The sequence below is a fragment of the Thalia democratica genome, chromosome 6 (assembly GCF_965202585.1).
Source record: "Thalia democratica chromosome 6, ktThaDemo2.hap1.1, whole genome shotgun sequence".
Classification (NCBI taxonomy): domain Eukaryota; kingdom Metazoa; phylum Chordata; class Thaliacea; order Salpida; family Salpidae; genus Thalia; species Thalia democratica.
In genome coordinates, this window is record NC_139170.1 from 48,780,717 (window position 1) to 48,792,869 (window position 12,153).

The 12,153-nt window shown below is 24.5% G+C and overlaps 1 protein-coding gene across 1 annotated transcript; it reads left to right on the forward strand.

The window, feature by feature from the left end:
* The first annotated feature begins 2,791 nt into the window (after positions 1 to 2,791).
* On the forward strand, positions 2,792 to 10,612 carry LOC145839194 (uncharacterized). Its single transcript, XM_082946801.1, has 8 exons — positions 2,792 to 2,930; positions 3,239 to 3,283; positions 4,539 to 4,583; positions 5,053 to 5,131; positions 6,288 to 6,380; positions 6,627 to 6,793; positions 6,988 to 7,218; positions 10,578 to 10,612. The coding sequence occupies exons 1-8, from the start codon at positions 2,792 to 2,794 to the stop codon at positions 10,610 to 10,612; spliced, it is 834 nt and encodes a 277-aa protein (XP_082802927.1).
* The last annotated feature ends 1,541 nt before the right edge of the window (positions 10,613 to 12,153 follow it).

Below are 12,153 nucleotides of genomic sequence, written 5' to 3' on the forward strand. Positions count from 1 at the left end.
GTCTAAGTATATCGTACATAAAAAGGACGAGTTAAAAAGCTTTGCAGTTTTTTTTAACTTTTTAAAACCTGTGTACTGTTTTTTGCATATTGAAAATATTTTTTTAAAGTAGCATGAAGTAATTGTGTAAGTAATTTTATTGATTGAATCACATACTTCATAACATATGTCATACTATAATCAAGAAAAACATCGGCAAAAGTCTGCAGAGCAGAAACCTGGACTTTTGTGTGCCGTAAGACAAGCTCAAGTTTAACAAAAGGGTTTGAACCTATTCGATCATCAGGCCACAAGCCTTCGGTAGACTTCGGAAACCGGTCTCAGTCTAACGAAGGCTTATGGTCTGATGATCAAATTGGTATGATCAACTCTTTTGTTAAAATTTATACTATAAATTAAGAAAGCCTTTAAAAAATGTTAATACAAGAATTCAAAAAATATACTAACTTCTTTGATAACATACGAGTTTACCTAAACACATAAAAAAAAAAAATTTTAAGTAAATTAATAAACAAAAAACTAAAAATATTTTGTTCAACAAACTAAGTATGAACACAATTTTTAGTGTTTATGCGACAAACGTTCATAGCTAAATCAACAAGAAATTGTTGTATAATAGTTAAGAATTTTTTTTAAATAATATTAAACCACTTAAGTAAACTTTTGATATAAAAAAATGACTGAAACGTTGCAAGTTTATATTGATATATTATTATATTGTATAAATTATAAATATACAATAAAAATTGTTTCAGGCATTAAACTTTGAAGTGTAAATTTAAATTTAGTAGTAAGTTAATTTTTTAAAACGAAAAAATTTAAACTATGTATAAATATTATAAAGAAATGAAGAAAAATAAAACGTATGAAGTATACTTAATACCAATAGCTTCTTCTTTTATAAGAAAAAAAATGTTATGCGTGCTGAAACAGTTTATATTTTATTTCATATTTTTCTTAGATTTTTATTAATATGTTTGCTTGTAACAAATGACCTTTTAGGCTTGTTATATATGTACTTTCAAATTACAACCTTACCAAAAACCTACAAGCTTAAACAGAATTTTTTTTTTTTATTAATTTTACTAAAACATTTGTATTAAATAAGTGAATATTTTAAGTTATGGTAGAGGCATAGTGAAGAAAGTTTTTCTTTAGAGAGACAAGCATAAAACTTTTGTTTTAACTTTTTTTTTCGTCTGAACACGTGTTTTACCGCAGGGCACTAAAGAATTGACAGTTGTAATGTGTATTGTTGTATATACTTAAAAGTGTATTATATTTTACAAGATAAATATGTTTATTTTGTAAGTTTTAAATTTTATAAAAGTTACCAGCGTGAAGACGAGAAAAAAATATTTTTAACTAAAAAATTTGTATTTAGAAAAAAATAAGTTAATTTTAATTAAAAGTTTTGTTTTTAGAGAAAAAGTTATTTTCAACTAAAAGATTTGTATTTAAAAAAATGTAAGTTTTTAAGTATAAATAGAAGTAGAAATAATTAAATTTGTTCAAAGATGCAGGTGTTAGCTATTTTTTTAATAAGATACTGGTTTGATAAATTTTAACTCACTATTTAATTTTTTTATAGGACAAAAAGAATAAATTTTGAAATTATATTGAAAAGATTAAGTCATTTCAAAAAATTAATGTTTTATTTGTAGTAAGTAATAATTTAAATTTTTAAACTTAGATAGCTTACGTCAAAAAGTATTTTCTTATCGATTAGTTAAAAGTTAACAATTTTATAAGAAAAATTGTTTGAGTCTATAACTCCTAAAAAAGACTTATACTAATTTTAAAAACAATCGATATACTAGTTGTTTTTTAGTTATGTCTTTTTGTTATAATTAATTGTTTTTAATTATTATCTTGCTAAAGGTATGTTCTACTAAAATATAAAACTATGCAAATAAATACTTAATATTTAATCAATATTTGCTAATAGTTTAATTGTACATATTAGATAGTATTTATTTATTTATTTTTTTATGACTTTTAAAGATACCAATTACAACAATACTTACAAAACTTTGACGTTTTGTTTGAATATCAAAAAAAAAAGAAGAATTTAGTTTTGAATAAGTAGATTAAAAATACAAGTTGTCAAACGAGTAGAATACGTGTAAGAATGTAAATAACTTATTGCGTTTTTTGGATTTAAACAATCAAATAAATAGAAAGAATAAATATTGTGAATTTTTACCTTTTAATTCTAAATAAGTTAGTATGTTAAAATAACTATTTTGTATCATTGTGCGTTAAAATGTGGAAAAACTTTAAAAAGTTTAAAAGGATATATCTTAATCTTTTTAACAAATTGTTATCAGTTTAAACTTTATAAGTATTATAAAATTGTACAGTTTATTTAATACTAATATTTAAATAGGAAACAATAAAAAATATTAAAATTGTTCACATAACTTGTAAAGTAGCAATTTTGTTTTTAACAGTATGTATGAAAGTGATGTTTTTGTCATTTAATAGAAAAAGTATAAAAAAAATTATAAAACTTACACATCTAGGAATATCAAAAAATAGCTTTTTGATTAAAAAATAGTTTGATATATTCTCAATTAAAAGTGTTAGTAAATATAATAATAGTGGATAAACAGGCTTCACTTTAAAGTTGTAGTCTACGCGTTCAAAAAATTTAATATGTTTTAAAGTACCAAAAAAAAAATTATAATAAGTAAATCAGCAAATCTGAGTATCATGCAACAAACTTACAAACTATTACATTAAACTCAAAGCTTTCAGGTGCTCTTGAAAACCAAGATCCATCAGAACAATGAATAGTTTATCTTTGCTCCTTGTGGTCGGTTTTTGTTCATTGTCAATCTCCAGAAGAAGAGGCGGAGGTTCCAGAGGAGGAGGTTCTAGCGGAGGAAGCGGACCGAGTTACGGAGGAAGCTCGTACGGTAGCTCAGGTGAGGAAATAACACACGTTTCAATCACTGATTTATTTAACCAAAATATTTTGTTACGATTTTACTTTTCAATAGTCTTGTCTAGAAATATTATCTTACACGTGACCTCAATTTGTTTTTTTTATCGGGTTGATTTGTAGTGGTAAGCTCGTGTATACGAAGCACTGTTTGCAAAATTAACTTTTGTAAAAATTAATACAAGATGTTTTTATTTTAGGCAGTTCGTACAATACTGGGTGTGTGAATAGTAATAATCACGGAGGTGTTGGAATATGATGATGTTTTTAATAAATTATTTATTTTTTCAGGTGGCTCATACAGTAGCGGATACGATCGAAACAGTTATAATGGAGGTTATTTTTTTATTTTAAAAATAATATAATCATCAAAAGTAATATGGTTAAGTAAAAACTACAAAATAACGCTAAATAAATCATTATGTTGTTCTAAGACTGTTGTTAACTAATGTTTTTATTTTAAAAATATACAAGCATAATATTTTTAATATTTTATTCATTTTTGTTATGATTCTACTTTTTGATCGTTTTGTCTAAAAGTATCAATTATGTTAAACGGGTAGGAGTCTAAAGATGCACAAAGGGACACTTTTGAACGGATTGAAAAAAAAACAATTAATTTTTTTTTATCTATAGATATTAATTTTTTTTGCTATCACTATTACCCTTAACCCTTACCCTCGGTCGATAATTTTTTTTTTCTTGTAATTTTATTTATTTATTATAGTTTTTTTCTTTTCTTTTTTTTTATTGATAACTTTTTTAGGCTTTGTTTTTCTATTACAGTTTTCCTTAACCTTTACCCTCGGTCATTAATTTTTTATTCTTTTTGTTTTTTCTTAGTTTATTATTCATATTTTTATAGTTTTTATTTTACTTTTTTTATTAAATTTTATATATATTTTTTTATTATTGTTACTTCTAACCCTTATCCTTGGCCGGTACTTTTTCTGTTTTGTTTTATTGATCTTTTTTTTCTTTGATAATTTCTATTTATTTTACTTCTTTACTCTCGTTCAAAAATTTCCCTTCGTTCAAAAAAGTCTTCGTGCAAAAGTGTCCCTTCGTGCATATTTGACCCGTTCCCATATTATACATGACTTCGGGACACGTTCAAAATCCACCAGCGATCATAATCCACCCGCGTTCAAAATCCTCCCAGTCAAATTCGAAAACCGCTCACCGATCGAGGGTTAGGGGTAACAGTAATAGTGAAAAATAAGTAAAAAATATACAAAAAAATGCAAAAAATATATAAAACAAATTAATAAATAAAGAAATAAACAAAAAATTGGGTGGATTTTGAATGCGGGTGGACTTTGATCGCGTGGATTTTGAATGCGGGTGGATTTGACAGTATACCATGACTTCAATTTGTTTTTTTTATCGGATTGATTTGTAGGGGTAAGCTAATATGTACGAAACACTGTTTGCAAAATTTACTTTTGTAAAAATTAATACCACATGTTTTTATTGTAGGCAGTTCGTACAATACCGGGTGTGTGAATAGTAATAATCACAGAGGTGTTGGAATATGATGATGTTTTTAATAATTTTTTTATTAATTTATTAATATATTTATTTTTTTCAGGTGGCTCATACAGTAGCGGATACGATCGAAACAGTTATTATGGAGGTTTTTCTTTTCATTTTAAAAATGTTATAATTACTAAACAAATAGGCTTTTAAAATAAACTTAATTTTAATTAGCTGCTATTTTTCAACTTATCATTAACAATAAAATAATATCAGCAGCAAAAGTTTGCTCTAACACCTAATTTGATTTAATAAAAAACTTGAAATACTTTAAGAATTTACATAGAATAACTATAAAACAATAAAATATTTTCTAAGTTTATTAGTACTGTTCATGAATTTGACTTTGTAGCATACTTCTTATGATGTTAACATAAATAAGTGTTTTTATCGCAAACATGATAAAGCATTTAACTTATCATAAAACCTAACTCAAATAAAAAACTAAAACAGCAACATATTTTCTTTTAAATACAAATAAACTTAAAATATTGACTTTATTTGTTTGGATAAGAGCAAGAAAGTTCTAACAAGTTCGTTTCATAACAATACAATTAATTAAATTTAAGTGTATGGAAACTCTTATATACCTTCGCCTTACAAAAGCAACTACAACAGAGCCTCTTACATACTAAGGACCGATAAAGGGTAAGTTTTTTTATTGAAACAATTCAATCATTTAATAGCTATAGTGAACACAATAAACTAAATATATTTTGTCAAATTGAGCACAAAAGTGTAGTTTTTAAATATTCTGTTGAATATCTCCACAATATATACAGATATTTATGTGTATAACAACTTTAAATAACAAAAAATGTTTGTGATTAAACTTATAAAACTATTCGGTTATTAGATTACTTTGCTAGAAAAAATAGATTTATCAATTAGTTAAATTCTTTTAGAAATTTCTAAGTTTAAAATGCTGTCAAAGTTTAAGCTGCTTAGTTTTTATAGTTATAACAATACTCACATGATTAGTAGTAAAACTTTGCTGCGAAAATGAGACAAAAATATGACTGAGCTATTTTGTAGCTATACTAAACTTTAAAAATTGTTTCAAACTTTATAAGAATTGTTTAGTCTTTGTAAGAATTGTTTCGAAACATTTATGAATTGTGTTTACAGCACTACATATGTTTCAATTGAACTTATATAGAAAAAATCTCAACATGCTTAGATATGTCGAAGTGATCCAAAAAATTTTTTACAATAGCTGTAAGATGCTTTTGATAGTCGATACGCTTATCAATAAGAAAAAATAATTTGTCAACATTAAAGATTAAATAATTTTAATCAACTTAATTTTATAAACTACTATTAGCTTTTGTTCACGTGCCAAAATCAAAATATATAAAGTTTAGAATATTTACAAAACAGTTTCAAGTGCAAAAGAGATTATATATTTTAAACTTACTTAATATGTGTACTTTTACTTTAACAACAAAAAGTTTTTATTCAATTACTTTTTGTATTACTTATACTTTTTTTTTAATATATCAGGTAAACCAAAATATAACAATATTATCACTTTTTTATAAAAGTTGTTCTCTAAGTTAAAAACAAAGTTTACTGAAAAAATATCTAAAAATATAAGTAGTCTACTTTATCATTTCTTGAACAACAATATTTTAACTTTTGTAGTTGTTTTCTCTACTTTTCAAACAAAATTTGTTTTAAACAATTATTTAATTAAAAAATTCACAAACAAGTTAATTAAAAAGTTTTTAGTTAATTTTTTATTTAAAGTGCAGAGACTTAAAATAAAACAACAACTAATAATCAAAAACAATTTTATTTACAGCTCAATTAAAAAAGCTCTGATAAACGTGGCACGTTACAAAGTTTTGAAAAAAAGTACAAAAATATTAAGATACCCAGACGATGAATATTATATGTCAGTATGATTTTTAAAGGACTTGTTTTGGTTATTAAATTCTTTTTTAGTTTTTCTTTTTTAGTAAACTTTTAGAACTATTACTTCATTTTTAAACGTTTTTAGCGTGTTTATTTATCTTTAAAAAACACACATTTTTGTAATACTTTTACTTCAAAAGTACATAAACAAATGTTTTCGTAATAATCAGGTTTTAGTACATTTATATTGTTCATAAATAAACTATTGATTGTAATCTAATTTCAGGTACATTCCTGCGTATCGATTAAGTCCAACTTTCAACATTAATAACAACAAACCATACACACAATTCGTTCTTCCCTTAGAAGACATGTACCTAAACTGTCTTGTGGTACCAAAAAATAACTATTTAGACAGCTTTGGTAGTTATAATACTCAGTATAGAAGAAACAGTAAGTTATGTTATTGAAAAAATAGAATAAACGTTTATAATTAATCTTAAATAATTAAAATGCATCATTTTACGCAGTATGTTTTTTTTAAATTTATTTCTATTTTGTTTATACAGAACATTTTTCATTTATTACAAACACATGAGTACTAATTATGGTATAAATATTCCTAGCAACCAATATTTTAATATCAGGAGAATGCTCTAGAATATTCAAAAGGCACGTGGAACTGCAGTCAACATTTCATCAGCCTTCTTACTACAACAACACAGATGGTTCAGAAAACAAAACAGTTGCCAGTGACGGTACCAACACTGTTGCACTGAATGAACAAATGCAGTTCTTTTCTGAATATGTTACGAACAAAACTGAAATCAGTGATACAGAAAAATCTAACATTACTCTTTGTTGCATACCTACTGCAAGTAGTGGTATGAAAACAAATGATTCTTTTTTATTTACTCTAATTTGCATTACAATTGCTTTTATTTGGATAATTTAAAACCTTGACCGTTGTTAAAATCTGTTATGCTCAACTTATCTATAAAAAAAAACTTATAAAAGAGTAAATAAAATCTTATCTCATATTATATTTTCATATTATATTTATGTACTTAAATATTTAATTGCTTCTTCTGTTTAGGTTAAGAACTTTTGTAAATACCAATTTATAAGTGTTGTACTTTTACAATTGTTTTGCAATAAACATAAAAAAGTAAACTAAATATAGTTGATGATTTGTTAAGCTTTATAAAAGTAGCAGAGAAAATTTTTCAATTATACTCTGTAGTTTAAAGAAAATAAACAAAATGTTTAACTAATACTAGATTTAAAGCTTTTATAACTTGTTGTAGAACCGTATTTATTTATGAAACATAACTTAGAAGCGTAAATAAAGATTATAAAGAATATACTTCATAAATAAATTTTGTTACTTTTTGTAGTTATTTTTACTCTCAAAAGTAGTTCTCACATAAAAATGATTTTGTTGTAGATATTTTTTAAGATTGAACAAATAAACAATAAATTTTTCATTTACTAATCAAGTGATAATAAACAAAAAACATTTTAATGAGTGTATTTAAAAAAGCTGAAACTTAAATTATAAGAATTTTTTTATTATAAAGCTTTTTCACTTAGCCTTACATAAATGAATGTATGTGTTAATTATGTTATATAAATATGTTTTTATTTTATAAAACTTAAGAGGTAAAAACTATTCTAAAGTAATGAGTTTAGTTTTAAATGTTTTAAAATTTAATTTTTTTTATACATATACTCAGAAAAATAAATTAAGGTTAATTGTGACTCAAGTATCTAAACGCTATTTTTTTCAACCAAGTAAAACCTAAAAATTAAAAACTTTTATTAAGTTAAGCTTAAACTTACACAATATTGTTTTTTTACATAGTTTACTTTGTATGACATCTGTTGTGAGATAAGCAGTTAGAAAAAACCAACACTAAATTTTTAGTGTAAGATCAAAAGCTAGCGAAGAATTTGTACGTCATGAATAAATTGACTTAAAACTATTTTTTTCAATTGAATACCTCCTTATATAGTTGATGATTTAAAAAGAGTACTACAGTGAAATTTCAAAAATATTATTAAAACTATAAGTATAGTTTTTATACCAGCATGCAAGCGTCAATTTATCGGCTGCTGATTTTTATAAACTCAATTTAGTAGTTGGTATGGTAATATAATAAAAAACTATGTCCTAGAAAATTTTTAAGAAGCAAAGACTTTAAGTTTAGAAAAGTTTAAAATAATCTTTAAATTATTTTTTTACAATTAACTTCTAGTACGTTAGAAAAATTGAAAACATAGTTGAGGATGTAATGTAACTTTAGTTGTACATGATTTATAAAAGCTACAAAAATATGACAGGCTTGCAAATTTTTTTAATGTATTAACTTTGTAAACTTAAAACCTAACGTAAATTGTCATTCATATTTTTTTCTTAGCTAAATAGCAATATTAGTGGTGGTTTATTGTACAATACTTGCTAGAAACAAAATTGCACTAAATGTAGCTGTTCATTCAACCTCGTTGTTTTTGGTTACTTATTTTTTTAATGAAAAAGTTGAATTTTTTTTGCTAAGTTAGATGAAAATTGAACAGAAAATTATTCAAGCTGATATTTTTTTGTTCTTTGAGTAAGCTTTCTACTCAATGACAGTAACACTAGTTTATTACTGTAGTACTCTTTTACTAAGTCGAGGGGCTGCCGGAAATTTATACTTGTCAAAACGAATTTCTTTATTTATTTCACCGTAAAATTATAATACTTAACAAAAAAAATTTTCATGTACTCCGGTGCTCAATTACGATGACTAAAATAGAGTTTTGACAACCTAGGCCGGAATGCAAAAGAAAAAAGAAAAAAGTTAAACATTTAATATTTTTTTTCTTAATTATCGGAAAACGAAAATACTAGTTGTAAAACAGAGAAAGAAAAATTAACTGATTTTTTTTCTGTATAAAAACTTGAAAACAATAAAGAAAAGTATTTATTAAAAGAAACAATTTCATCAAAAAAGTTTTGATAAACATTTGTTAAACTTTGAGAATTACAACATATCAAGAAAGTACTTTTAGTTGTTTTAGTTCAGGGTATTTACACAATTGCACTAGAAATGCTTTTATATAACCATATGCTTCCATGTTTTTAACAAATTAAATGCTGAATTATTAGTTATTAAATAGAAAAAACAGCCTATAAATATAGTTATTGTAAAGAAAACTAATTAACGTATATACAGGGTTGAAAAAAAACTTTAAATTTGACAATTTACCCAAAAACAACCAGGAGTTTGAGAAATTTTGTAAAAAAAATTGACTTTTGAACATAAATTCTTTCAAACAGTATAAACAAGACTCAATATTTAGAACAAAATATATTTCATGCTTCTTTCATCAGTTGTATACTAAGAAATAAAAATAAAGTTTTAAATCTAACTTATATAGTGGAAATGCAATCAACATAATTAATAATAATAAAGCAAAGAGTAATTAACAATACATAAGTACTTCTAATTACAATGCAACTAAAAAATAATAAAACAGAGCAACAACTTATAAAACAATTAAATAATCAAAATCTTTATGTTTACACAACTTAGGTTTTCTTAATAAAGTACAAATAGCCTCAAGTTTAATTAAATCCGAAATGTGAAAACAATTTTTAACAATTTTAAATCTTTTTAAATTATAATTACTAGCACAATCAAGGTTATTTACTAAGTGTTCAGTAATAGCAGATCTTTTTGAAGCATTTATTACTCTAATAGATTTAATTTTCTCATTACTCTTACAAAATTCATCAATACTTTTTGGAATATGTTCTTTTATTCTTATGCCAAATTGTCTTGAGGTCATCCCGACATAACTAGCTTCACAGAAGCAGTTAAACTGGTAAACTACCATACTTTGTTTAAATTCTGCTATCGGATCTTTTCCTCCAGGTCTGAACACTGGTTTTGATATAAAAATAACAATCGGCTTGGCCAAATGATACGTCCTACTTACTAATTTACAAATCTCTCTTTCTAACACTCCTGAGTTCTTATTAACATAAGGCCGGTTAGTATACTAAAGTTAGTATACTTTAGTATACTAAAGTAATCAAGCATTTCTCCGGCCCTACTGGCTTTATTTTGTTCAAACTATTAAGATGTAAATTTATAGTTTTATTAACAAGTTCTTGTGGATAACCATTTTTATTAGATTAAATAACAATTTTATCTGTTTTATTTCATCATCAATTAATTCTCTTGAACAGATCTTATGTGCTCGATGGCAAAGCGTTCTTATTAAATTTGTTTTTCTCTTCATGCTACAGAAAGAATGGAAGTTTAAGTAGTTACCAGTGAAAGTTTTCTTTCTAAAAACGGTTGTCAAAAATTGATTCTTGTGTTGTTTTACTAAAACATCAAGAAAAGCTAATTCATCATTGTTTTCCTTTTCTGAAGTAAATTTTATTGAAGAATGTGTTAAAGTTCATCCAGTTTAACTGCTTCTGTGAAGCTAGTTATGTCGGGATGACCTCAAGACAATTTGGCATAAGAATAAAAGAACATATTCCAAAAAGTATTGATGAATTTTGTAAGAGTAATGAGAAAGTTAAATCTATTAGAGTAATAAATGCTTCAAAAAGATCTGCTATTTCTGAACACTTAGTAAATAACCTTGATTGTGCTAGTAATTATAATTTAAAAAGATTTAAAATTGTTAAAAATTGTTTTCAAATTTCGGATTTAATTAAACTTGAGGCTGTTTGTACTTTATTAAGAAAACCTAAGTTGTGTAAACATAAAGATTTTGATTATACTGTTTTGTTGTTTTCTTAAATTGTTTTATAAGTTGTTGCTCTGTTTTATTATTTTTTAGTTGCATTGTAATTAGAAGTACTTATGTATTGTTAATTACTCTTTGCTTTATTATTATTAATTATGTTCATTGCATTTCCACTATATAAGTTAGATTTAAAACTTTATTTTTATTGCTTAGTATACAACTGATGAAAGAAGCATGAAATATATTTTGTTCTAAATATTGAGTCTTGTTTATACTGTTTGAAAGAATTTATTTTAATGTCAAATAATGTTTTTGAACATAAATCACTAAAAAATCAGGAATTTTAAACATTTTATACATTTAAAGTAAAGAAATTTCAATTAGATATGAAAAGTGTTTACATAAAGTTAATACTTAAGATTTTATTTATTGCTTATTTTTTTCATCATTAAAGTTTTTTCATTAAAAAGCTCAATTAAACAGGGAGGCCACTAAGCATGGAATCCTGGAAAAACGTTGAATTAAAAAAAAATTGAAAATAAAAACATGGAATTTTGAACAAAATCACTAAAATGCTTGAGTTTTAAATAACTTTTTTACATGTTAAGTGGTAAAATTTTGAATTGAAACAAAAATCTACCATATAAAAAAAAAAAAAATTGTCATCATCAAAAAACACATTTAAAGTTTCTTTACAATATCTTTTCAATGTTGTTAAACTATTTAAGATTTAACTTCAGTATAATATATAATTCAGATGGACCAGAAAACTTGTATTTTAAAAACCTAGAATATATTTACAAAAAACTTTTGGTAATCCTGTGTCTATATATGGTCAATGAACTTTGTATGAAATAGACTTTATTGTCATCAAGCTACACTCATTCACTATTTTTGACTATGCTTAACACTATGCTCCTTAATTGAAAAAGTATAATAAGTATTAATAGTTTGTTAAACAACAAAAAAAGCATCAAAACAAAAATTTGGTCCATTTGTACAAAAAAAACCTTGTGGTTATTAAGTTGTACACTGATTCTGGGTACAGTTTAACGTCCAGG

What these genes read in the sequence shown, in the direction of transcription:
- LOC145839194 (XM_082946801.1), top strand. Translation starts at nt 2,792, where the DNA reads ATGAATAGTTTATCTTTGCTCCTTGTGGTCGGTTTTTGTTCATTGTCA. An exon ending in TCGAAACAGTTATTATGGAG is followed by an intron (nt 4,584 to 5,052) that starts GTTTTTCTTTTC and finishes ATTAAATTTAAG; the next exon opens with TGTATGGAAACTCTTATATA. An exon ending in TACTCAGTATAGAAGAAACA is followed by an intron (nt 6,794 to 6,987) that starts GTAAGTTATGTT and finishes TTTTAATATCAG; the next exon opens with GAGAATGCTCTAGAATATTC.